Source organism: Panulirus ornatus, chromosome 59, assembly GCF_036320965.1.
Source record: "Panulirus ornatus isolate Po-2019 chromosome 59, ASM3632096v1, whole genome shotgun sequence".
Lineage (NCBI taxonomy): Eukaryota > Metazoa > Arthropoda > Malacostraca > Decapoda > Palinuridae > Panulirus > Panulirus ornatus.
Window position 1 is genome coordinate 4,081,649 of NC_092282.1, and position 27,500 is coordinate 4,109,148.

Here is a 27,500-nt window from a genome sequence, read left to right on the forward strand (position 1 = left end):
ATGTTGTATGGTTGCGAGGCGTGGACTATGGATAGAGTTGTGTGCAGGAGGATGGATGTGCTGGAAATGAGATGTTTGAGGACAATGTGTGGTGTGAGGTGGTTTGATCGAGTAAGTAACGTAAGGGTAAGAGAGATGTGTGGAAATAAAAAGAGCGTGGTTGAGAGAGCAGAAGAGGGTGTTTTGAAATGGTTTGGTCACATGGAGAGAATGAGTGAGGAAAGATTGACCAAGAGGATATATGTGTCGGAGGTGGAGGGAACGAGGAGAAGAGGGAGACCAAATTGGAGGTGGAAAGATGGAGTGAAAAAGATTTTGTGTGATCGGGGCCTGAACATGCAGGAGGGTGAAAGGAGGGCAAAGAATAGAGTGAATTGGAGCGATGTGGTATACCGGGGTTGACGTGCTGTCAGTGGATTGAATCAAGGCATGTGTATGGGGGTGGGTTGGGCCATTTCTTTCGTCTGTTTCCTTGCGCTACCTCGCAAACGCGGAAGACAGCGACAAAGCAAAAAAAAATATATATATATATATATATATATATATATATATATATATATATATATATATATGATTTTTATAGAAACAAATTTCCTGTTTATGAATTAGAAGTTGGAGTATTTTAGAAAAATTATTCTGAAGCTCTGAAGTTGATTTCTCATCTTATTTTGCTATGAATAGAGGAAGAGAACAAAGCCCTGAGAAACTATTCACATATCAACAGATTCTTGGTAGTTCCAGGGTTCAAAATTGAGTTGTTGTGCCCTTGCCCACAACTCCTAGAAAATATTTTTTTTTTCTTTTTTTTTTTTCTTTTTTTTTGCCGCTGTCTCCCGCGTTTGCGAGGTAGTGCAAGATATGTTTGCATTAATTGGATGATTATAACCAAATTGATATTCAACTAGCTTTCATGAAGTTCTCTGCATTCACAGTGATGATAGATGTTTATGTGCATCATTAGATTCCATCTCCATGTTTGATTATGAACACTTCATGTGTGGATTAGTGAGAGAGCTGCCAGCTTTTTATGGTCAAAAGTGTTATTAGCAACATACTTCAGACCTTGAAGTTTGGGCTATCCTTTTGGCACAGATGTTTTGCTCCTCAGCTAAGAGGTCAAGCAGTACTGTTTTATCAGGAGGGTCAGTGGCTTTGATTTTCCTTTAGCAGCAAAGTTTTTCAATCTCCAGATCTTAGTCTGCCTTTCCATGGTCAACAACTAAGTTGCAGCAATTGTTTGCATTGATTCATCTAAAGGGTATTCAGAATAGTGGGTTTCCATGGCTTAGGAATATCACTTCAACAAAACTGGATCGCACAAAAGGTGTTTACATTCAGTCTACCAGTGTCAACAAAACTGGATCCCACAAAAGGTGTTTACATTCAATCTACCCAGTGCAGTTAAGATGTTGTGTATGATAATGGTTTTTTGGTAAAGATGTAGTAAGGTAATGTCAGAGTAATGCTTATCTTGGTGTATTGCGGTAAAAGTTATTCAATCATTACATATGCACAACATTCTAAATTGGGATTTTGCACTGTAGACAGACCTGTTTTTTATGTTGTCTTCTTATGTTTTGTAGTACAGTGCTTCACCAAGATAAGGACTATGACCCAAGTATGTTGCATATTCCCAAACCTGGATTAATTGGTTTGCAAGGGAGATGGGATTAGGATGAATTCTGATTCAAGGAATAAAATTTTACGTGTACTTTTGGGAAGAATTGATTGTTCTTTTTCAAAATTGGCTTTAAATCGGAAAGGTACCTCAGTCATGCACGGTTTTATTTTGACCTATAGATAATCATCGTATCCATAAAGTATTTACTTGGCGTATTCTGTAAATGCTCTAGTCCTGGTTATCCAGACCCTACTTGTCAGACAGAATATACATAACCTGCCACATTATTTTCTACAGACAGCACAATATCATTCCAAAACAAAATCAGTGATACAGTATTCATATGTTAGATTCGTGTTCCCCTTAAACTACTGCCATACTGTACCTGTAATTACTGATGCAACTTTTACAGGGACGCACATTTTTCCTGAGTATCCTCTTTGCTGGTGCATAGACATGGATGCCATACATGACATGAAAATGGTAAGTTAACAACAAAAGAAAAGACACTATAATAAACTGCACTCTTACTCTACATTGTCTTGTTATCATAGATTAGATGACAAGTTTACTACTGTACCATGAATATCGAGTAACTATTCAGAAAAAAATTGAGATACATAGACACAAGGAAGCACATGGATGAACTAAAACAGCAGAGGATCACAAGAATTCCGCTGGCTATTGAAAGGCATGTTTATATGCATCAAGCATCTAGCACTCAGTTTTATGATAGATAAGCTGCACAGTGGACAAATATTACAGGACTTGAAAAAGCTTTATTTTTTCTTGCTTAGACACCCAGAATTCGATAAATTGTCCAGATTATAGAATGATCTGGGTTTCGGAATTATTACTGTAATAAAATTTAATCATCATTGCCTGGTGCAGTCACTTATTACTACCCATTTTCGTGTATTGTTTATATATACTTTTCTGGGTAACATACTTTCAGGCACCCATATATGAGTGCATTCATCTCTTACGAGGGTATTTTGTATTCTTGTACTGTTTCAGTCTGTAGTTTAATTGAAAAATCTTGTTCAAGAATTGTCCCCATTAAAGCTATTATCGAAGGATGATTATAACATGAGATTTTCTCCATACTTGTTCATTGTTTCCCATGTTAGCAAGGTTGTGCCAGGAACAGACAAAGAATGCCTAATTTGTTCACATTTACTCTCTAGATGTTATGTATAATGCACTGAAACCAGGGCCCCCTATCTGTATCCAAGCCCCACAGACTTTAGTGGTTTCCTTGAACCACTTCTTATCCCCTGACTGCACATCATTCCCTGCGTACCACATTGCTCCAGCTATCTCTATCCCATGCATGCCTCTCACCTTCCTGCTTGCTTTGGCCCTGATAATCAAAGCCTCTTTCACTCCATCCTTCTATCTTCTTGGTTTCCCCTTCCCTGTTGCTGCCTCCACATCGAACACATACATTCTCTAAGTCAGTCTCTCTTCACTCATTCTCTCCATATGTCCAGACTGTTTCAGCACACTGTTCAGCTCTGTCAGTCATACTCCACTTACTTCCTCACTTTTCTGTTACATTGTGTTATTCCTTACATGATCAACCCTCCTCATACCATGTATTGTCCTCAGGCAATTCATTTTGATCACCACCCTTTTCCATTCTTTTACATTTATGCCACAAGATTTGCATTCATTCAGCACTGTTAGGACAACTATACCATCAAACATGCCTGTCTTTACCATTACATATTCCTCGATACGCTCAAGACCTTTGCCCCCTCACCCGCCCTATAGTTTACTGATAGCTTCCATTTCCTACCATATCCACTCCCAGGTACTGAAAGCACTCCATGTTTGCCATGTTCTTCCCATTCATATCTGTCTTACCTCCCTACTAAACCATATAACTCTGCTTTTAATTACATCAACTCTCAACTTCCTCCTTTAACTCATTATCCCAAACTCAGAAGCCAGCTTCTGCAGTTCTTACTCAAGTCTGTGACAAGAACTGTGTCATCAACAAACAGGAACTGACAGGCCTCCCAGGCCCCCCTCACCCCCAGCATACTGTAGACCTACCCTTCTCTGAAAGACCTTTCCATTAACCCACTTCACCACCCCATCCATTGACAGATTAAGTAACCTTGGTGTCATCTCATACCTTTGACAAAGATCCACCGTCACTGGGAACCCCTCATCCTCCTCCCTTCCTCCCACTCATTCTTTATTCAGTAAAAGCTCCTCTGCATTTGTTAGCTTTTTTAATACACTATATGTTTGTAGCACCTTACTCAAGGTATTCCTGTCAACCTTTATCATGTACTTTTCCAGATGGATGTCAGATGAAAATCTCTTTTTTTTTCTTTTATGGTATGCATGTGAGTAGAAATTCTGTTCAAGGCTACAGATTAACTGAAACTCTGAAGATGTTGCCATTATATTTACAGGTAGAAGATAAAGATAAATACGAGATTGACTTTCTTTTTTGTACTGCAGGTGGAGCTTGCCATTCTACAACAAGCATATCAGTCATTGGTGAATCACATGGGAGTAATCTTCAACAAGCGGTTGTGGTACATCATGCTTGAACAGTTCCTCATGAAATATGTATGGTCAGGTGCTGGCATGGTTATGGTGTCCATTCCACTCCTTACATCCACCATAAATGAAAGTGAGTATGCAAACTTCTCAATATATTGATATGTGCCATGTAATGTATTTTTAACATTGCACTTCCATTTTGGCTTTGTTATCCTTTTTGTATTCATATTACTATCATCTTTCTCAAATTACAGCATCCTCTGTAACTTCCTTTCTTTAACTTTTCAATTGTGAGCCTGATTTACTTTAATGCAGTATATAATGATGCATATGTAGTAAATAAGAATCATACTGCTCTGCACTTGTCTTCCTAAGGAGTAATTCTTTTTGTAATTAACTTCAGCTATTTCTTCCAACATGACCTATGCTCATCTTGAGCAAGCTACAATTAGGCTTTTTTTATACAGATGTCCTCACAATCACATCATAGCACTCTGATATTATGCAAGTAATTATAAAAAGAACATGTAACACTACATCAAGCAGCTATAATGCTAGCTTGCCCGAAATGGAATGTCTGCATCTCCATAGAAGTTATTAGTAACCTTGACAAATATGAACTTAGTTTACACCCCCATAACCCTGAATAAAACACCAACCATTCTAGGTATGACATACAACACGTGTGTAACATTCACACCCCTTCCGATAAACATTAACAAAAATGCCATAAACAAACTAAATACTGTTAGAATACATATTGATAATACTTTTGGACAAGGAAATGAATCTCTCATTGTCCTCTCAAAACAATTTGTACACTACACCTTAAACAGTCTCTCTGGACTAGTCATCCACTTTATCAAAAGCAAACATAATACTACTAATAAACCATAAAGAACAGACATTCAGTACATTCATAACAAAACCAAAATTGCTTTTTCACAGCAAATGTATTAACAAAACATATATTCACACTTTGATGATTTGACAAGCACTAAACAGCTGCCCCCCAGTCCAGTCTTAAACTCTTCTCCACCACTTACTAACACATTTAAAGCTAAATCCCTCAGACTTTTACAGTATTCTGGTCACAGCCAATTTCTTCACCATTATAGATATAAGAAGACTCCTCATGCCTGAGTTGCTGTCTTCATACTGAAGACACTAAACACTCTTCTCAGTTTTGCTGTAGACTCTCCATACAAATTCATACATGATATCACCACACATGTTGACCTGTGGTCTCACATTGTGGACATGACTATCCTTCTGAGTGATGCAGGAGAACCACAGAATGAGTTTCCAGGCAGGAAGGTAAGTTAGGTTAAATTATGTTTCATTCTGTTTTGTAAACAGAGTGAAATGTTGCAAATTATGGATAGCCCCTCTTGTTAATCATTACATTTTACCCTTGGTGATTACTTCTGGCCATTGTTTGTTATATTTGCCCTTTGCAAAACTCTTAAGTGGTCAGTGTCATATATCATGTAGCCCACTGCACTTTTCTTTTGTCATGAACATGTACATAGGTAACCATAATTCTCTCACATATTGAAATGAACAATGAACCAGAACATAAATATTTGCCCAGGCTCATGTACTTTGCACAAGATGATTCATTTTTGAGTTATACATCCCTCTTTCCTTCTTCAGTTTCATCCACATTTTATCTTTAGTCAATCTCATACTTTTACTTATAACTCTTATAACTTAATATCTTGTTCCCTGAATCTGTTCAGCATCTCCCTTGGTCTACTATTCACTCTTTGACCTTAACTGTTCTGTCATAGGTTTTATCAACCAGTTTTTTCTCTTAACATTCTACATGATGATGCCTCTAAACATACAAATACAGTAGCTTCCTTCTTTGCATGATTTGGTACTCATTTAATTTTTGTATTTGATTTTTTTTTTATTCTTCTCTGCTTTCCAACTGGAAGATATATTTTATGAATTGACACATAAGCATATATAGATTGCTTCTCTTCTTCAACCCATTATTCACTCTTGGTTTTCAGCCATTTTACAGAGGTAATATGAGTTTTACAAGAAACAAAATGAAGTAGAAGTTTCCTAATTGCTGTCCTTACTTTCGGTCAATATTACATCATCATGTTTGTATCATTATGTGTTTAACATCTATTATTCTGTTCTCTTCCACCCACTGCACAACAGTACGACCTCTTTCAGTGGACAAATCACAAACCACATCAAAATCCTCTACTCTTGTTATATCTTCTCTTTGGGATACTCTTTTATGACTAAGAAATTTCAGTACTTTGTTCAGCTTACAGAAGTATGCTGGTATAGACGACAGTTGCCACAGTTTAACTTAGAAGTGCATATGATTTTTATCAGTGTGATATATGACAGTTGAGTTATTGTTTGCAGCAACTGTCATTTCATAGAATTACCAAGATTGAACATACAGTCATGGCTGCTGTTACTTAATACTTGTGTACACATTTTGTTTGCAATCACATATGAAGTCATCAACAGGTGGTGAGGCTGATGGAGGAGTTTCGGAGCGGACACAGTACTTTACAACAGCTAAGAATATGCTGATCTCTGGAGCTGATGCTGTTGAACGTCTCCTGACATCATATAAAGTATGTTGTTATGTAGCTGTGCATGATTTGATTGTGCTAGTGACTAAATATTACAGGTTTTGAGTCTTGATTTCATATATTGGTTTGGCCCACTGAACCATCCCTCACAAATTCATTAGCACACCATATATTAACCCATACTTGTACATTTCCCTTTTGTTTTTTGTAAATATGTTCTTCCGTGGAATATTAGTCTTCCTATGTACATGCTTTTTTTCTGTAAAGTTTTTCTGGTACTTTCTTGAGTGCAATAATCTGATCTGTACACCCTCTTCCCTCTTGAACCCACTTTGTTCTCTGCCAATAAGGGGTTTTCTTTCCTTTTAACTCAATCAATCTTTATCATACTGTTCATGTTGCTAATTATGCTGAGAAGACTTATTTCTCTATGTTTCTTACATTTGCTTTTTCTTCCTTTCCTTACACAGTGGATTAAAATTTTTTCATTTGCTAATTCACCAGACAGGTACCTGATCACTTTTTTGTGCGTCCTTACACACTTTCCAGATTCATTCCGCTGATATTTCACCTCCATCTCACAGACGACTCCATATATATTGTACTTCTAACAGCTTCACTTTTCTAATTTTATTTTAGTTTTTACTTTCTCCTTTACTATGTCTTTCTTTCTCATATACCTATTTCTCTCTCACCTTACCTCATATCTATATGTATCAACAAATCTGTGTCATTTATTGTCATCTCTAGTCACTTCTTCAAAACAGTCTCTCCATCACATATAAATTTCATTCTTTATTGCCAGCATTTTCTCAGACATGTTGAATATACTTTGACTACCAACACATTACCTCTCTGCTTTTATTTATCTCCTTCCAGAATGGCTTTTCATTGTCACTGAGTTTTACTGATGTTACTTATGTTAATTTTATTTCTTAAATTTGATATGTACTAACCTCTTTAACTCTTCTCTTCAGGGTTTATGTTTTACTTCCAAACTTTTTTCTCCATTGCTGTCCTTAAATTTTCATTTCACCACGCTGTAAGAGTAAATGTTGATATGAGTGATTGGTTTAAGTAAATGCCAGAGTGCATCATGGTTGTTTGATGTCATCACGGTTATTTGATGTTTATAGGGATGGGGAATTGTGTGAGGTGGGATGATTATGGTGTTACAGTGTTTGCAAAAAGCCTTGTCCACCTACCCCATACATTTTCAAAAGGGATGTCACACTTACAACTTAGTATTTTGTCATTTCGCCTTTGGCCTTGATTACTATTTGATGATGTCAGAGCATGGATTTGACAAGGTTTCTGAAGTATTCTGAGTCCAACTTTTAGGTTCATAGGGTCTTGAGCTCTTAAATAAGGCAGGGCAATGATGAGGAAGCTGTTTCCTTATCATGCATCTGAAAATCTCACTTGTACCCATATTTTCTTGCTTCCAGGTGAGAATTTAGGCTTTTTCCTCCTTAGAAAGGTAAAAGCCAACCATCTTGTGGCTCAGGAGTGAAATACCCATAATGAAATGGCCATCAGAAGAGTAAAGAAAGAACACCATTCACTCAGGATAGGCTGAGGTGGTTTGCTGGTGCTCACACATTTAGGAACACTGGTCTCAGTGACCAAATGTACGATTGTTTCTCACTGAGAGTATCATATGCTTGTATCTACAAGAAACCTTATCCATGTATTGCCTTTGAAACTGTATTGGGGTTGACAGTGTTTTTTTGTGGATGGAAGCTGTCACATGTGTTTTATGTAGATGAGACTGTATTGTTAGCTACATAAAGGAAAACTTGGACAAAATACTGGGCAAGTTCATTAATGTATGTAAGAGGAGGATGCTGAAAGTGAATGCAAGTAGAAGGTAAGATACTATTTTTGAAAGGGAAGGGGGATCATACTGTATGATCAGTTTGCATGATGAATAACAGGAAAGTATGGATTAGTTCAGATATTTGAAAAAAAAGTTTAGTGTTGCAAATGGATGAAAGTCATTTAGATAGGTATGGTGATATAGAATGTATGGTAGATGATTGATATATATATGTCAGAAGTGGAGGGAATGAGGGGAAGCGGGAGACCAAGTTGGAGGTGGAAGGATGAAGTGAAAAAGATTTTGAGCGATTGGGGCCTGAACATACAGGAGGGTGAAAGGCATGCAAGGAGTAGAGTGAATTGGAACGATGTGGTATACCGGGGTCGACGTGCTGTCAGTGGATTGAACCAGGGCATGTGAAGCGTCTGGGGTAAACCATGGAAAGTTTTGTGGGGCCTGGATGTGGAAAGGGAGCTGTGGTTTCGGGCATTATTGTATGACAGCTAGAGACTGAGTGTGAACGAATGGGGCCTTTGTTGTCTTTTCCTAAGCGCTACCTCGCACACATGAGGGGGGAGGGGGATGGTATTCCATGTGTGGCGAGGTGGCGATGGGAATGAATATAGGCAGACAGTGTGAATTGTGTGCATGGGTATATATGTATGTGTCTGTGTGTGTATATATATGTGTACATTGAGATGTATAGGTATGTATATTTGCGTGTGTGGACATGTATGTATATACATGTGTATGGGGGTGGGTTGGGCCATTTCTTTCATCTGTTTCCTTGCGCTACCTCGCAAACGCGGGAGACAGCGACAAAGCAAAATAATAATAATAAAAAAAATATATGTATATATATCCCTGGGGATAGGGGAGCAAGAATACTTCCCACGTATTCCCTGCGTGTCGTAGAAGGCGACTAAAAGGGGAGGGAGCGGGGGGCTGGAAATCCTCCCCTCTCGTTTTTTTTTTAATTTTCCAAAAGAAGGAACAGAGAATTGGGCCAGGTGAGGGTAGTCCCTCAAAGGCTCAGTCCTCTGTTCTTAACGCTACCTCGCTAATGCGGGAAATGGCGAATAGTTTGAAAGAAAAATATATATATATATATATATATATTTTTTTTTTTTTTTTTTTTTTTTTTTTTTATACTTTGTCGCTGTCTCCCGCGTTTGCGAGGTAGCGCGAGGAAACAGACGAAAGAAATGGCCCAACCCCCATACACACGTACATACACACGTCCACACACGCAAATATACATACCTACACAGCTTTCCATGGTTTACCCCAGACGCTTCACATGCCTTGATTCAATCCACTGACAGCACGTCAACCCCTGTATACCACATCGCTCCAATTCACTCTATTCCTTGCCCTTCTTTCACCCTCCTGCATGTTCAGGCCCCGATCACACAAAATCTTTTTCACTCCATCTTTCCACCTCCAATTTGGTCTCCCTCTTCTCCTCGTTCCCTCCACCTCCGACACATATATCCTCTTGGTCAATCTTTCCTCACTCATTCTCTCCATGTGCCCAAACCATTTCAAAACACCCTCTTCTGCTCTCTCAACCACGCTCTTTTTATTTCCACACATCTCTCTTACCCTTACGTTACTTACTCGATCAAACCACCTCACACCACACATTGTCCTCAAACATCTCATTTCCAGCACATCCATCCTCCTGCGCACAACTCTATCCATAGCCCACGCCTCGCAACCATACAACATTGTTGGAACCACTATTCCTTCAAACATACCCATTTTTGCTTTCCGAGATAATGTTCTCGACTTCCACACATTTTTCAAGGCTCCCAAAATTTTCGCCCCCTCCCCCACCCTATGATCCACTTCCGCTTCCATGGTTCCATCCGCTGACAGATCCACTCCCAGATATCTAAAACACTTCACTTCCTCCAGTTTTTCTCCATTCAAACTCACCTCCCAATTGACTTGACCCTCAACCCTACTGTACCTAATAACCTTGCTCTTATTCACATTTACTCTTAACTTTCTTCTTCCACACACTTTACCAAACTCAGTCACCAGCTTCTGCAGTTTCTCACATGAATCAGCCACCAGCGCTGTATCATCAGCGAACAACAACTGACTCACTTCCCAATCTCTCTCATCCCCAACAGACTTCATACTTGCCCCTCTTTCCAGGACTCTTGCATTTACCTCCCTAACAACCCCATCCATAAACAAATTAAACAACCATGGAGACATCACACACCCCTGCCGCAAACCTACATTCACTGAGAACCAATCACTTTCCTCTCTTCCTACACGTACACATGCCTTACATCCTCGATAAAAACTTTTCACTGCTTCTAACAACTTGCCTCCCACACCATATATTCTTAATACCTTCCACAGAGCATCTCTATCAACTCTATCATATGCCTTCTCCAGATCCATAAATGCTACATACATATATATATATATATATATATATATATATATATATACATATATATATATATATATATATATATATATATATATATATATATATATATATATATATATATACATATATATATATATATATATATATATATATATATATATATATATATATATATATATACACATATATATATACATATATATATACATATATATGTATATATATATACATACATACATATAGCAGTACAGGAAAAGATAAAAGGAGAGGTAGATCACAAAAGAGATAGAGAGATGTAATGAGAGGATTGATTAAAGCAAAGGACATTTCAAGTGAAGATATTAGAGGAATAACTAGGGATTGAAAACCATTGAAGCATTTTGTTAATGGATTTGGTGTGAATGGATACACTAGTCTCACTTAATGAATTAACTTGCTGTGCAATTTGAAAAATGAATGAAACTCTCATAAGTATGAAGCCCATGTTCCACTTTGACACACTGGAGTTGCACTAGGACCTGTTTGAGTTATGTTATAAAAGCTGTATGTACCTGATCCATCCCATTACACTGGGATTGGAATAGCAGTAATTGAAAAGTTTCCTTGGACTTCCTTATATTTGGGTTAATCATCGTACCCTGTATAAGGAAGTTTTTCCAGTGAATTTTATTTGCTAGTGTGTGTTTGCTACTGTGTGATTAAGAAATTTTGAAAATAGGAATGTACCCTTTTAAGTGTTAGAAAAAATTTAAATTCTAGGATGTTTATAGGTGACATTTGAGGCCATTCATGTGCAAAGAATGTGCCAGTATAAAACCTAATGTAATTTACTATGTGTTAGTATTATCAATCTTTCATAAGTCATTGTTAGATTATCAATAATAGCTATTACTTATTTTGAAGAATACCCATGGGTTGTTTTAAAAGGTTTTCATATCTTGCTAAATTGTCCTGGAAGCTTTACTGGAACAAAGCAAAGGCATTAGACCTATCTTAGATGACACCTGCTGAAGAGATTTCTTTCTCAGTTTCCACAAGTTTGTCAGAGTGATTTATTCTGATTAGGAATTTTTCCATTCCAGGAAATTGTAGAGTTAGCTGGTTACACTGCACGAGTGGGTAACATGCTTGAAGTGTTCGAGGATGTACAGAAAGGGCAGTACAAAAGACCCTCAGTCATGACAAATGGGGAGCAGCAGCCAGATCGTGAATGTTCATCCAATCTTGCTTTCCTAAATGGAATGCCAGTTATTAATGGTTAGAGCTTTGTGTTTGTCAGTTGAGTTTTGATGTTTGTATCTGTTGTAAACTTCTTCAACGTTATCTTTATGACAGCCTGGCAGTGATCTGAGGGTGATAATGCTCTACTTCCTTGCCATGTATTAGGTTGTAAATATTAAGAAAACCCTTCCAAAATAGTATGTTAGTCCACCCCCAGAAAAAATAATTTTAGATTACTTATCAATGATAGTATGCTGTTTATGCTGTTAACAATGATAGTATGCTGTTTATGCTGTTAACAGGCCATATACACAGAGATGATCCTTGTTTTCCAATTGTTTTATTATAGTAGCACTTCAATGTTGGTCGCTGTTCCTAGCAGGAGACAAAATGATCCCAGAAGAATCAAGGCCTTTTTTTTTTTTTTCCATCTTCACTGATCTTGAACAAAGGATTAAACGCAATGCAAGTTCCCAGTCGTCATGACCACTCTTCCAACATTCTTACCTGATTTTACCTCTGAAACTATCCTCTATTCATATGCTATTTCTTCCCCAATTGGCATCAGATGTTCCATCTCTGGTACATTAGAACTCAGTGATCATCATCATCAACTACAGTGGCTGGGAAGATTCCAGCTTTGCTTACCATATAGCAAAGTTTGTTTTGGGTGGAGGGGAGTCATATGTCTCCTCCTCTGGTAGATCTTTATACTCCCAAACATGATTGGATTGCTCTTGTTTTGATGCCTTTTGCATCAGAGACAGAGCTTATTAGACAATGAAACACTCCCTTTGCCTGAATCTCACTTTGCCTTCATTTCTTTTACAAATAAATTTTTCAAGTATGTAACCAGAAGGCATCCCCACTAATTGCTCTAACTTGGTGTTTCCTCCTTTCTATAGACATGTTCTGTCTATTGCTAATTTTCCTACTAATAAACTTGCTCTTTTTGGTATTTAAATCTTTTCCATCACTTCTTTGGATGATTCCATGTTGTCCTCTTCTCATTTCTTCTCCTGCTGAACCATTGCACTGTCTTATGTTTTCCTTGTGCAGGGTCTTCCAAGTATTTAGTCTGATAGCATACCTAGTCTTGTCTTAAAGGAGTTTGCCTTCATCTGGCCTAAAACCTAAACTTCCATTTTTTTATGCATGCTTCGATGCAGCCCATCCCTTAAAAAGGAGACTGTTCTAACACCACTTATCATCCCAGTTTTCTTTTTTCAGCTGACACTTAGTTTTTGAAACTCTCCTCAACTCTCTTGTTCTTAAACACTTAGAATCCCATTCCCTTCTTGGAGATCACCAACATGGCTTTAGTGCTGCATGATGATACTTTCATGACCCCTTACATCTTCAAAGTATTTAATAGAATCTAGCCTAAGTCTTTGCTTTCTAAACTTTCTTCCTTTGGCTTTTCTGATTATCTCTCTTCTGTAATACGTATTTTCTGTCCGTTGCAAAAATCGTTGTGGGGATTTCTCCCTTTGTTCCTACAAACAGTGGTTCTCTCTCATCATGTGATCTATGTTTTCATTTCAGTAATGATCTGTCTTCAACTTCTACCCTCCTCTTTAGTTCTAATACTTGCCCATTCTTTTAAACTATATTTGTATCCTCACTAGATTAGGGCCTGCTTGTGCAACTTCTTGGAATGAGTTAGCAGTAGACCTGATTGCATTGGAACTATCATTTAGCCACAGGGCTAGTGGTCCTCAATTTGTATGTTAATTGATTTCCCTTATGTTTTAAAGCTTGCTGCCAGGCTAAGAAATTCTGTTTTGATCTGACTTTCCGTAAGCTGGTCAGAGTAAGCTGAAGGTACATGCAAACTTAACTATTTGCCTGATTTGTACAGACCTATCTTAACCTTGATCTGTACAAACCTATCTGAACTTTTTATATTATTATAATAGAAACCTGAAGTTGAGGTGTTGCCATCTAGTGGTAGAATCTGAAAAAAAAAAAAATCATACTCATGGTATGTAAATGACTACTTATAAGTGATCAGTCACTTGTGAGGGTTTTAGGTGCCATTACAAGACTGTAATTTTCTTGACTTTGCATTCAGTTCAAAATCCAAAATGTCTAAGCTAGACATCAAGTCTTTAGCTCCCTCAGTTCTTACATTTCTTACATCAAAGCTCACAGATGTTGATCAGAACATATTTTGTATGAGTATCATCCATTTTGATGTCATTTGCATTAAATTCCTTTTTGTCCTTTCATACGTACAAGAAGGCCATCCCCATAACCAGCAGTCTAGCAGCCCTGAGTCATCAGCATAGTGCATCCATAACAGAACTCTAACTCCCATAGTTTTTAGTGTGATGTTCAGTCCACGTTTTCCTCTTTAAGTTTTAGTTTGACATTTTGTGTGATATGTGTCAAGGGTTTTCCTGTGAACCTTGTTCATATGTATCTTGGTTTCAGGTGTTGTGACAGAGAGTGTTGATGGTACTATAATAATAGAAAATGTTCCTATAGTGACACCAAATTGTGATGTGGTAGTGCCATCCCTCACCATCACTGTTAGACCACAAATGCATCTTCTAATAACAGGTAAGAGTAACCTGTAATATTTTTAACATACATGTAGAGCTTTCTGTGTGCTGACTGTGTGCAGTTTTGATAATCACTCAAACTTCAGTTGGTCTCTTGAGTTTATACATTTTGAAATATGCCAGTTTGTATGTTTTTTCATTTTCAATCTGTTTCATATTTCTGACATGAATTCTGGCTTTTTTTTCTGCATTTTTATACTTCTGCAGCACAGCATTGCTATTCCATTTTGTTTTTCTTCTAACCATCCTTCTGTTCTTTCATCTTTCCTTCATATTATCTTTTTGGATGATAAAGATTTAGACATGCTATTTAATGATAGTGATTTCTTGAAGAACATTCAGTTTTGAATGCTATCATTTCATATCACTGACAATAGACAACCTTCACAATTTGTATGATTTGATCTCTATATTAGTTAAGTTTTTGCTTTGAAACTGCCTGAATAATTGTAGCTTATTGCAATTATGCATGTGCTATTATGTTAGTGAAAACTAATTTTACTCTCATTGTTTCTTGTTGAATGACTTGGTCTTTAATTTTGACAAGGTTAAGTAGAATAAGATTGATAAACTCATTGCAAATATAACCTGAAATGAAATTATAGACAGAGACAAAAAATACCATCATGCCAGTTCCAAACAATTTTGGTAGAGCTTTCACATTCAGAAGCAATCATAGTATTGGCTGATTACTTAGCATTTTTTTCTATTATTATTATTCTAGTTTAGGGGTATCACAGAAATAGCTGCTGGTGATGGATTTTTCTTTTTGCCCATAAAAAAAGATAGATTTAGGTTTTTATAGGTTCTGTTGATTTATAAAAATGTTGAATTCATTACTTGTTCAGTTTCCTATATCAGCATAAACCACCCCAGTCTCTGGTAGGTAAGGTCTTGATATATACTGTTTATTTTTAAGTGTTTTCCTTGCATTTATGGTAACTGACATTATCCCAGATCATTATAGCATGAATGGAGAGAACTTAGAGGAAGTGAAGTGTACCAGTTGCCTGGGAGTGTTTATGGCAGCAAATGGAACCATGGAAGTGGAAGTGAGTTGTAGGGTGGATGAGGGAGCGAAGGCTCTGGGGATGCTGAAAAATGTGTGGTAAGAGAGAACGTTATCTAGGAGGGCAAAAATGGTGATGTTTGAAGATATAGTAGTACCAACAACGATTATATGGATGTGAAGCATGGGCTGTAGATAAAAGTGGATGTTTTGGAAATGAAGTGGTTTGATTAAGTTATGAAAGTGTGAGAGAGAGGTGTGGTAATGGAAAGAGTGTGGTTAAGAGAGCTTGGACATATGGAGAGAATGATTGAGGAAAGGTTGACAAAGAGGATATATGTGTCGGAAGAGGAGGGAACAAGGAGAATGGGGTGACCAGATTGGAGGTGGAAGGACTGAGTGAAAAAGCATTTGAACAATTGGGGTCAGAATATGCAGAAGGGTGAAAGGCATGCACGGGATAGAGTGAATTGAAAGGGTGTGGTATACTGGGGTCACTGTGCTGTCAGTGCACTGAATCAAGTGTGTACATGCACCTTTTTAGTTAATTGAATTGACAAAACTTTTTGTCCTCCATAAAACTATATCCTTGACCCAACCCTAGAGGCTTAGAAAAAGACAGGCATAACCATTTCTGTAAGACAGACTTCCTACACTCTTGCCCAAGAACATGACTCTAAAAGCATGAAACTTTGTTACTTAACCTTAAACTGTAAATGAACTTTACCTTAAACTATAAACCATTAAAACCTTTAACAAACTGTAAATGAACTTTACCTTAAACTGTAAACCATTAAAACCTTTAACAAATCCTTTGAATTGTAACTCCTTAACCATGGATTATAACCACCTAGATAACATATCTCTACAGGTCCGAATGGTTGTGGGAAGAGTTCATTGTTTCGCATTTTGAGTGGTCTGTGGCCTGTGTACTGTGGACATCTTCAGAAGCCCGTAGTCTCCGACATGTTCTACATCCCTCAGAGGTAAAGAATGCACACATAGGAAATGTTAGAAATAGGGCAGTGGGAGAAAGAAGAAGTTTAAGGAAAAATTATTTGAGGCAGAGCAGTTTCAAATTGATCATTAGGCCTCCTGTGAGCTGCATTGTGAACATATCAAGTGATAGGGCCTTTGTATAAAAGAAAGGTCTGTAGGAATGCGTAAAACTTAAAGAGAAATCGACTTGATCAACATTCCAGATGAGGTATATGGTAGTGTTCTTAGAAGGGTGAAGGAGATAAGAGAGTGCAGAATAAGATGAGAACTGAGGGTTTTCAGAAAAGATAGTATGCGCTGTAGATTATATTTTCTCTGTGAAGATTGGTAGCATCTGTGAAGATTGGTAGCATAAAGGTAAATAGTAAAAGAGAAGAAAGTTGTATGCAGCATTCATAGATAAAGAAAGGACATATGATAAAGTGATTAGAATTTGTAATAGGAGGTACTTAAAATTTTTAGTTTAGGAGGAAAGATTCTAATTGCAAAAAATTATCTTACAGAAATGTCAAAGCATGTATGTATGTCTATTTGCGTGTGTGGACGTATGTATATACATGTGTATGGGGGTGGGTTGGGCCATTTCTTTCGTCTGTTTCCTTGCGCTACCTCGCAAACGCGGGAGACAGCTGTGTAGGTATGTATATTTGCGTGTGTGGACGTATGTATATACATGTGTATGGGGGTGGGTTGTGCCATTTCTTTCGTCTGTTTCCTTGCACTACCTCGCAAATGCGGGAGACAGCGACAAAGCAAAAAAAAAAAATATATATATATATATTTATTTTATTATACTTTGTCGCTGTCTCCCGCGTTTGCGAGGTAGCGCAAGGAAACAGACGAAAGAAATGGCCCAACCCCCCCCCATACACATGTATATACATACGTCCACACACGCAAATATACATACCTACACAGCTTTCCATGGTTTACCCCAGACGCTTCACATGCCTTGATTCAATCCACTGACAGCACGTCAACCCCGGTATACCACATCGCTCCAATTCACTCTATTCCTTGCCCTCCTTTCACCCTCCTGCATGTTCAGGCCCCGATCACACAAAATCTTTTTCACTCCATCTTTCCACCTCCAATTTGGTCTCCCTCTTCTCCTCGTTCCCTCCACCTCTGACACATATATCCTCTTGGTCAATCTTTCCTCACTCATTCTCTCCATGTGCCCAAACCATTTCAAAACACCCTCTTCTGCTCTCTCAACCACGCTCTTTTTATTTCCACACATCTCTCTTACCCTTACGTTACTCACTCGATCAAACCACCTCACACCACACATTGTCCTCAAACATCTCATTTCCAGCACATCCATCCTCCTGCGCACAACTCTATCCATAGCCCACGCCTCGCAACCATACAACATTGTTGGAACCACTATTCCTTCAAACATACCCATATATATATATATATATATATATATATATATATATATATATATATATATATATATATATATGTTTTAGATATCTGGGAGTGGATCTGGCAGCGGATGGAACCATGGAAGCGGAAGTGGATCATAGGGTGGGGAGGGGGTGAAAATTCTGGGAGCCTTGAAGAATGTGTGGAAGTCGAGAACATTATCTCGGAAAGCAAAAATGGGTGGATTGAAATCGGGGCATGTGAAGCGTCTGGGGTAAACCATGGAAAGCTGTGTAGGTATGTATATTTGCGTGTGTGGACGTGTATGTATATACATGTGTATAGGGGTGGGTTGGGCCATTTCTTTCGTCGGTTTCCTTGCGCTACCTTGCAATCGCGGGAGACAGCGACAAAGCAAAAAAAAAAAAAAATTAAAGCATCTGTCATAGTGGGTGGTGGTTTAAATGAACATTCTGATGCAGTTGTGGAAGCAAGTTCTGATCCAGTTGTGAAAGTGAGATGAAGCTCTGCATGTTGATTATTATCTTGAATGATTCTAAATAATCTTAAGGTTAAGGAATACACTAATTTTTGTAATTTTGAGTGACAACTCTAAATTAATCACAGACCGTATATGTCAATTGGGAGCCTGCGAGACCAGGTGATCTACCCTGACTCACTAGAGGACATGAAGAGCAAGGTTATCAGTGATGATGACCTTGGAGCCATTCTAGATATAGTGAATCTCCAACATTTGGTGGTTCGAGAGGGTGGATGGGATGCTGTACAAGACTGGAAGGATGTTTTATCTGGGGGTGAGAAGCAGCGTATGGGAATTGCTCGACTCTTCTACCACAAGTAAGGATTATTTAGTCTCAGGTTATGTTTCTGTCTGTTGTCTTTTCCTGTTTGGTTATCTACCTATCTTCTTCTAAGTTTTCTATCATTTATCATTAGTCCATCTTCATATTCACTGTTGTATCATATTCCACATATAGAGTACTCTGGAGAGCAAAAGGTTTGTTCCTGAAAATACAAAAAGACAAGAGGATGTACTGAGAATGCTTCTCCAGATTTCATTTTAGATGGTACATTTTTTGAAAAGCCGAAAGAACTGCGAATGAGGAGATGTGGTTTTGTTACACTTTTGCATGACAATTAGAGAGTAGATGTGAGCATATGAAGCCATTTCTTCATTTGTTCCAGGCACTACCTTTCTACCACAGAAAATGGATGAAGGCAAGCAAGTATGAATGTGCATATGTGTATTTATGTATATGGCTGTGTATGTGTATGTATATGTTGATATGTATATGTATGTATATGTGCGTGTATAGGCTTTTATGTATATATATGTGTATATGAGTGGATGGACATGGAAAACTGTGATTATGTATAATGAAATAGGTATGTTAAATATACATATATGATTTTTTATTATACGTAATCGCCATTTCCTGTGTCAGTGAGGTAGCACCAGGAAACAGATGAAGAAAGACCCATCCACTCATATACCCACATATACATACATGCACATACATGTACATATACATCCTTATACATATACATATCCACACATACACGTATATATACATATACATATGCACGTACATATTCATACTTGCTTGCCTTCATCGATTCCTGGCACCACCCCAACCCACAGGAAACAGCATCACCACCCCCTGTGTCAGTGAGGCAGCACCAGGAAAACTGGTATACTGAGGTCAGCATACACATATAATATGATATTTTATGTTTTTCCAGGCCGTGTTATGCCCTCCTGGATGAGTGCACCAGTGCTGTGAGCATTGACGTTGAAGGCCAGATGTACCAGGCGGCTAAAGACCAAGGCATCACTCTCCTGACTATCACACATCGTCCCACACTATGGTGAGATTTTCCGTGTTTGGAGCTCTTCCCTGGATATGCTTTCCATTTAGGACTATTGCTAAAGGTAATACAAAGATCAGGATCTTCAAGGGTGCCATGAGCATTCAGTTTTCTTGAAATGTCTAATCATAGCTGCTATGACTACTAGAATGCCCTACAAAGGAATAGCAATAAAAAATGATCAGTTTAGTATGACATTTTTAACTGAAAAGTCACTGATTAAGCATCACTAAGACTATTACTTTGTGTTGTTGACATGATTACAGATCCCATGATGACTGTTCAGTGCTGTCCAATGTTGTGGTGATTGTAGAACATTATTTGGTAACTAACTGAACCTTAACCCCTTTTCACTTGCACTGCTCATTATCTAGGATGAAGAATTAATGAGAGTTGCTGTGGACCACACATGAGGATTTAATGGTTTTCACCCTTGTTTGAGTCCCCAGCTGATGTGTGACTCCACCATATATCCATTGATATCACTAGCAGCCTACTGTCACAGCTGTTACAAATAGCTTGCATCTCAGTCACCCATAGAAACTGCTCATACACCATATTGATGCCAGATTTACATGCCTATCATTATAATCATTTTTAGAACAAAAGAAAAACCAGTTTCTCTTCCATTATTGTTCATATTTTTTATGAAAATAAGTGGTGTTGCAGTCAGCCTGCTTTTGGTTGACCATTAATGAAAAGTCACCTTCACCTAGGTTGTATCATTGTCTGTTGATGAAAGATAGCACAGTCTTATTGAAGAACTTATTATTCCAAGGGAGTTCATCATATCCCTGCAACTGGAAACGGCATAGTTTTTGAGCTACCGGAACTGATGAAAAAGGGGCCTGAAGTAATATTATGACCCTATCAAAAAAAGGATATTGGGGCGGTTATAGATTCCTGCATGTCATAGAAGGCGACTAAAAGGGGAGGGAGCATGTGGCTGAAAATTCTCCCTTCCATTTTTTGATTTTCCAAAAGAAGGAACAGAGAAGGGGGAGGCCAAGTGAGGATATTCCCTCTAAGGCTCAGTCTTCTGTTCTTAATGCTACCTTGCTAACATGGGAAATGGTGAATATGTGTGAAAAAATAAATGAATATGAATATGTAGAAAATATTTAAATGATACAGATGAGAAGTGTGAAATCATGTCTGGACTTCTGTTTAGGTGTATATTGAATGATATGCCAGGATGAAAATTTTTTTTTCTCATACTTGATCTCCATTTCCCACTTTAGCGAGGTAGCGCCATTTTCTAGTTTTTATGTGTAATGCACCAGAACCACAGCTCCAGATCCACTACCAGACCCGAAAGACCTTTCATGGTGTACCCCAGATGCTTCACATGCTTTGGTTCAGTCCATTGACATCATGTCACCCTCATTATACCACATCAATCCGATTCACTTTCACTTGCACGTCTTTCACCTTCCTGCGTGTTCAAGCCCTGATTACTCAAAATCTTTTTCAGTCTGTTGACTGGCCAGGCCTGTCACTTGATATTATGTTTTGCCCTCAAAGGAAGTTGGTACCCATTTGTTTGTCTACTAAAAGATAGATAGATAGCCACATGAGTGACATGACCCTCTGCCTATGTCAGAGATCAGTTTGAACCCATTGAGGAACATGAAAATACTTATGCCTTTCCAAAATAACTTTCTTTCATATTAGGGTTAATTAAAGTTTAAGACTGGGTCATTGCTCTCAGATGATTAGGAATTTTATCAATTGCTAGTGTAGTGCCCTCTGTAACACATTTGTTCAAGAAATACTGCATTGTGTAGGAATATACAATAAGCATTTGGAGGAGGTCCTGGAGTATACAATAAGCATATGGAGGAGGTCCTGAGTGGTTCACCTCACCATATAGAGGAAATGATGTACTTGACAGAAACAGATAATACGCTTCAGAATTGTTTCTCTAATACCAATATCTCTTTTTGCAGGAAATTTCATACGCACTTGCTACAGTTCGATGGTGAAGGTGGATGGAAGTTTGATAAACTTGACTCTGACAAACGTCTAGGATTAAAAGAAGAGAAGCAGCACTTAGAGACTCTTCTGTCTGATATTCCCAATAAGATGGAGAGATTAAAGGTAAATATGTATCCAGTACTGTATCCATAGAGAGGTGTTAAATGAAGATATATTGGACTTAGCTGAGAGGATGGAAAGATTGTTTTCAGGAAATATCCATTATACCTACATAACTAGGAAGGTAGGGATATAAAGTTCTTTTTGATGTTTCCATCTTCATGGATAGATAGAATAGTTAGCATGTCCACCCCCCTTGTATCTAAAATGCTCCACATCCTTTAGATTTTCTCCACTGAAACTTGCACTCAAACCATGTTTCTTATGAACTCACCTCATCTTGTGGGATAGAACTGTTTTACCCCCCATGGCAAGTGCTATCTCATATGTTCATGGGCTCTGCCTGTGGCAAAGAAATGACATGTCATCCTTTAGAATCTACATTATTAAAAGTGCAGCTTCCTGTGCTGTGTAACAGTGAGTAATGTCAAGATGAATACCAGACTCCATACATAGAGCACAGCAAACTTACAAAATAAAAGAAAGGTTATTTTAGTCTCAGATATTGCAAAATTCTTTGCATACTAAGCAGAGGTGGTTCACTGATATTCACAGGTACAAATTTTCTGACATTTGTATAGTCATAAAGAAATGAATGCCAGTACAGAGCAAAGCATCTGTGACTATTGTGTTAATATTAATTATTGAAGATAGCAGATTTTAATTGACAAATGGACTAGCCAAAAGTGAAGAAAATTGCCTGAACCATTTGCCTGACAAACCATTTCAAGCCTCAGACACTGGGATTTCAAATTTTCCTGTTTTTTTTTATCTGAAATTTCTTAAATCATCAGTGAAGTTCCCTAACTTTTTCATGATTTTGTAAAGTTAGAGAATGTCCTGATCCGTAGGAACCCTGATATAATGTAAGGATTTTTTTTTATTAATAGAAGTATCATTAAGGAACATATGAAATTACCTGTTGTGATATGACTAATGTAACTTATATGTTTTCTGTGTGACATTAGTAATTTAAGAAAAGTCTAACTGTGTCATAAAAAAATGAGTGATACATTGCTTTAAGACATAAGTAGATTGTTATATATCACCTTTGAACTGAAAACCTTACATCTGATTAAGCCATCCTTATAAATAGTTTGATATCCTTTTATGAAAAAGGGTTAGTTTAACCTTAAAAATTTGATTATGCCAAGAGTGATCACCTTTAAGTGTACCATTTGGAAAAACACTGCTAAACCTGCTTATTTCTAAGAGTATGCAATGATTCTCTGATGCTATATACATACATACAGAAACTACCCTGAAACATAAGTATGTTTTTATTTTTATATATGTAATTAGATTATGAGGCACATCTATCGAATTTTCTTTTAGTTTCTTAGTAGATGTGTTATTATTTATGTGATGTTTATAAATTTAAAGAAATACTGAAATTGTAGATATTTGATACAGCATAGTGTTACAGTATCTTGATATGCCTAAATTACAGACAGTGGTATAGTGTTGCAGTATCTACATAGTATAATGTTATGATAGCTTAGTACTGAATGCTTCACTTGTACAAAATAACATAATGTTATAGTAGATTAGTGTGCTTCACTCGCATTTAGTGGTCAAAATCTTGTGTATGTTGTTAGCTGGATTAAAAAAATGTATTATGTAATCTGCATGGTGAGGTTCTGATCCATCTGCTATTGTGCAATCGGTAATTTACATTCTCGATAATTATAGCTCACAGCACATTACCCAATCATCATTCTTTACTCCTACTTTCTCATACACTTGTGTCTAGGTACATTATTTCTAGAACAGCATCATCAGTTTTCTTGTCATCTTACAGGAGTTATGCAGCATCTTAGGAGAGGATTCCTTATTGGTGGAGGATGCTGCCATGCCAGACTTGGCCAGTGACACTGCCCTGTCAGACTGAGCCAGTTTCAAAATGCAGCAAATACCTTGGACTAAACTTATCCTTTTCTTCTGGGAGGTTAACTAACGCACCACAAAGGTTGGGAAGTAGTACATTAAAAAAGAAGTACTGTACTGCCTGATACTTGATGAATTGATACATTTTCACAAGTTTGTCATCTTTACTTCCAACATCTTAGGTCTTGTGTAGTCTTGGCATGTATATGTGTTGGGACTGTTAAGGCTGTTAACTCTAGTCATATTTTCAGCAAGGAGTTATACACTGGTGTTCAGAATGTTCAACATATTAAGCTTTTAGGGAGCATTGGTATGTTGAAAGCTCTCTATTTTATAAGGAAGCTTTTGTCCGACAACCATTAGTTCCTGATCTGTATTTCAAGCTGTTTGCTAAAATAGTAAATTGATGATCAAATTCAGGTTTGAAAGTAATTTTTTCATTTAGTTAACTAGGATAGGACATTATTTTTATCTCAGCTGTATTTCATTATTTGGTTACCAATGACAGAATTACTATTTTTTATTTATATGATGCCTTTCATTTTTAATGTTTAGTATTTATGCATGATACTCTTCAGACCACTATCCCTAGGCATCTTGCTTATGTTCTTAGCTATACCTTATCAGGATACTTATTCATTGTCATTAATTCTAACCATTTCATGATGTTTTCAGCAGGGCATCAATAACTTTTTTCTAAAATTCTCTCATCAAGTAAGACACAATTGTTAACTTTAATTTATCCATTACACCTGCTTGCTTAGGGACATGTATCCCCCTTTCTATTGTTTTCTTGTCTCTATGTTGGTATACTGAGAACGTTTGAGCCTATTTGTTTTTCTTTGGTGAGTCTTACGTGCATGCTGTGCCCCATGTAGCAAAATCTCATCATAGGTAATATCTATCTCTGCTTTTATTGTTGCTTTATTCTCCTGGGGATGGTGGCCATGTCAGGAAAGTCTTCAGGTTGTCATATCCAAACACAACTTAACACACACCATCCCCTTCACATTGTCTGGAATATTTTTCTTAGTTTATTCCCTTTTCTTTTCATGATTATGGCTACCTTCCCATCACTTATATATTTTCTTTACCAACCTTTCATCATGTATCCTTGCCACATGACCACACCACTTTAAGGTATTTCACTTAACATGCATATTGACACCACACCATGTATGTTCCTCTGAAATCCCATGTCTATAATACACTTCAGCATTGCTTACTCTGTCCAATTTGCTAATACTGCAAGCACCCCTCAAAATTTCAGCCACTTGATACTTGTTTTGACACAACAATAATTTAGGCTAGCCCTCTGTCCTTTTTTAACATTTATGATGAAAAAAATTCTCTGATGATTCTCGCCATAGATCTAGTCACTCTCCTCCCTTGGACAGGTCCATCCTCTGTTTCTCCTGATTTTCTCTTGTACAGTGATCTGGACTTGTCAGAGGTAGGCATGTCATTTGTTTATAAGTTATAAAGGAATTGCTTTTATTTAGTCACAGTTTTTTTTACATAGTTGTTTGCAAGTTTAGTTCATTTCACTGTAAATATTACAACTCCACAGCTTTCCATTCCATTGACTTGTCTAACTATCTGTGGAGGTTCATGGCAAATTCATAGTCATTTATATTAATGACAGTTGTAATAAGATTTCCCAGTAGGCAGGTGCAACCTGGTTAAGATTATTGCCTCTAAAACTCAGTTTCTACCTAAATTCCCTAATTTCCTTCTAAAGCCTCACATAACTTTTCCATTTCTATTTATGACATGATCAGTATCACTGAATATCTAATCTATTTTGGTAGCTATGTATGCTTGTAAGAAAGTAGGAGGACTGTTCAGATATAAATTCTTTTCTTCTGAAGATTTACTCTGATTATACAAATGATAGATGCATCTTTGTATGAGTACCACTTTCACATGTGGGGAGAGTCTAGCTCTTCATACTTATGAGACAGAGTTAAGTCCAGATCAAGGAGAATTATGAGCTTTCCCAAGCTGACTTCAAAACTTTACCTACTTTGCCTGTGCTGCAGTGATGGTTCACATTCCCTCATCTGTACATATTATTTTGGTTACCTCCTCTGACACTGTGCTGCTTTTGTATCCCTACCATTAGCCTGGCCACATTATACTTAGTAAGTAACTGTATCATATGACTACTGTGTGGTTGCTGTTAATTCAAGGTTGGACCATTAAAATACATGTATCATTCCCTACACTGCCAGGCTTTGGAACTCTTTACCTTCTCATATCTTTCCTCACAACTAAGACCCATCCTTTTTAAACAGTAGTTTTTCCACTTCCTCCAAAACTTGAATTATCCTCTTCTGCATATTTCTTTATTTCTATTTATCGTTTTATTTTAGATAGGGCTAAGCCTCAATATGGACTTTTGTCCAAGACTGGAACTTTTAGCATAAAAACATTAATGAAATAAATTTCAACCTTTCCATCTACTTTTTATCATATATGCCACATGTTACATAACAAGATGTATGATGAATTTCTCCAAAGACCAAGGTTTTTGGTCATTTATAACCTCTTTTTATAGTGTCATTTGTAGTTCCTGTTTCATCAGTCCTCTCTTTCTTACCTTTGTTCTTTTATGTTTCCTTTCTTTTCATATAACACATCTAATTACATGCCACCTTTATCTATCTACATTTCATAAAGCCAAATTTACATGTATACTTATTTTTTATTTTAAATTGCACTCACATGCTTTTGTGTGACTGTATACAGCTTTTGTAGTAGACTTTAAATCAAATTCACTTTGTTCTTTGATACATTCCCAGGTACAGAGAATGAGATTTGCATAGGCTCAGTATAATGCTTTGAGAGGTTGAATTACCTTTTATAACACATACATAATCACTGTAAAAATACAAAGGCATTAACACTGGATACTGTAATTTTTATGCAGTACCATTTGCACTCTACATGAATTTAGGCTAACTGAAGGGCACATATTTTTTTATAATTTTTGATGTAGACTTAGTCATATGCCCAGTGATGAATGAGGCACCCACCAATACCTCAAGGATATGATATATTTTGCAGGCTAGTTTTTTCTGGTATAGTTTTAGTGTATCAAATATTGGCCAGTATTGTTGTTTCTTGATAATATTATCTTGAAAATAATTTTTCATGACTTTAGGGGTTCCTGTGGTAGATATTTTTGTTCTAGTTAGTGCTAAGCTCGGTGATAAAATTTAAGCCTGAAGGTTTAATATTGATTACAAAGCGAGTCTCAAGCACCCTACCAGTAAAAAACTTCAGTTCCATAAAAGCATCTTCCAGGAAGAACAGAGGCCATCATCCAAACTAGTCTAATTTTCTAGGATATCAAGTTGACAGAACAGTTTGCTGTCTTGATAACTTTTGGACCTAGGATCACTCTCAGAGACTATGAATTAGTTCACATTGTCACATAAACATTGTGTTTAGAGATAATCCATAAATGGATAAAAGGATGCCACCTTATGGAGTGGGAAGTGA

General features: G+C 37.2%; 1 protein-coding gene across 2 annotated transcripts in view; it reads left to right on the forward strand.

Annotated features, from left to right (window-relative positions):
* The window catches only part of LOC139767274 (ATP-binding cassette sub-family D member 2-like), a 46,423-nt gene that overhangs the window by 12,140 nt on the left and 6,783 nt on the right, over window positions 1–27,500 (forward strand). The window contains exons 3-11 of one of the 2 annotated variants that reach the window (XR_011717029.1): window positions 4,100–4,274; window positions 6,647–6,756; window positions 12,032–12,206; window positions 14,607–14,735; window positions 16,618–16,732; window positions 18,747–18,977; window positions 19,884–20,009; window positions 21,959–22,109; window positions 23,908–24,075. Coding sequence is in view for 1 of the 2 variants with exons in the window: in XM_071696459.1 (XP_071552560.1) it covers window positions 4,100–4,274; window positions 6,647–6,756; window positions 12,032–12,206; window positions 14,607–14,735; window positions 16,618–16,732; window positions 18,747–18,977; window positions 19,884–20,009; window positions 21,959–22,109; window positions 23,908–23,997 (1,302 nt within the window). In the remaining variant the exon portion in view is untranslated. Of the gene's footprint in view, window positions 1–4,099; window positions 4,275–6,646; window positions 6,757–12,031; window positions 12,207–14,606; window positions 14,736–16,617; window positions 16,733–18,746; window positions 18,978–19,883; window positions 20,010–21,958; window positions 22,110–23,907; window positions 26,922–27,500 lie in introns of those variants that run through there. The other variant, XM_071696459.1, reaches the window with a different exon arrangement.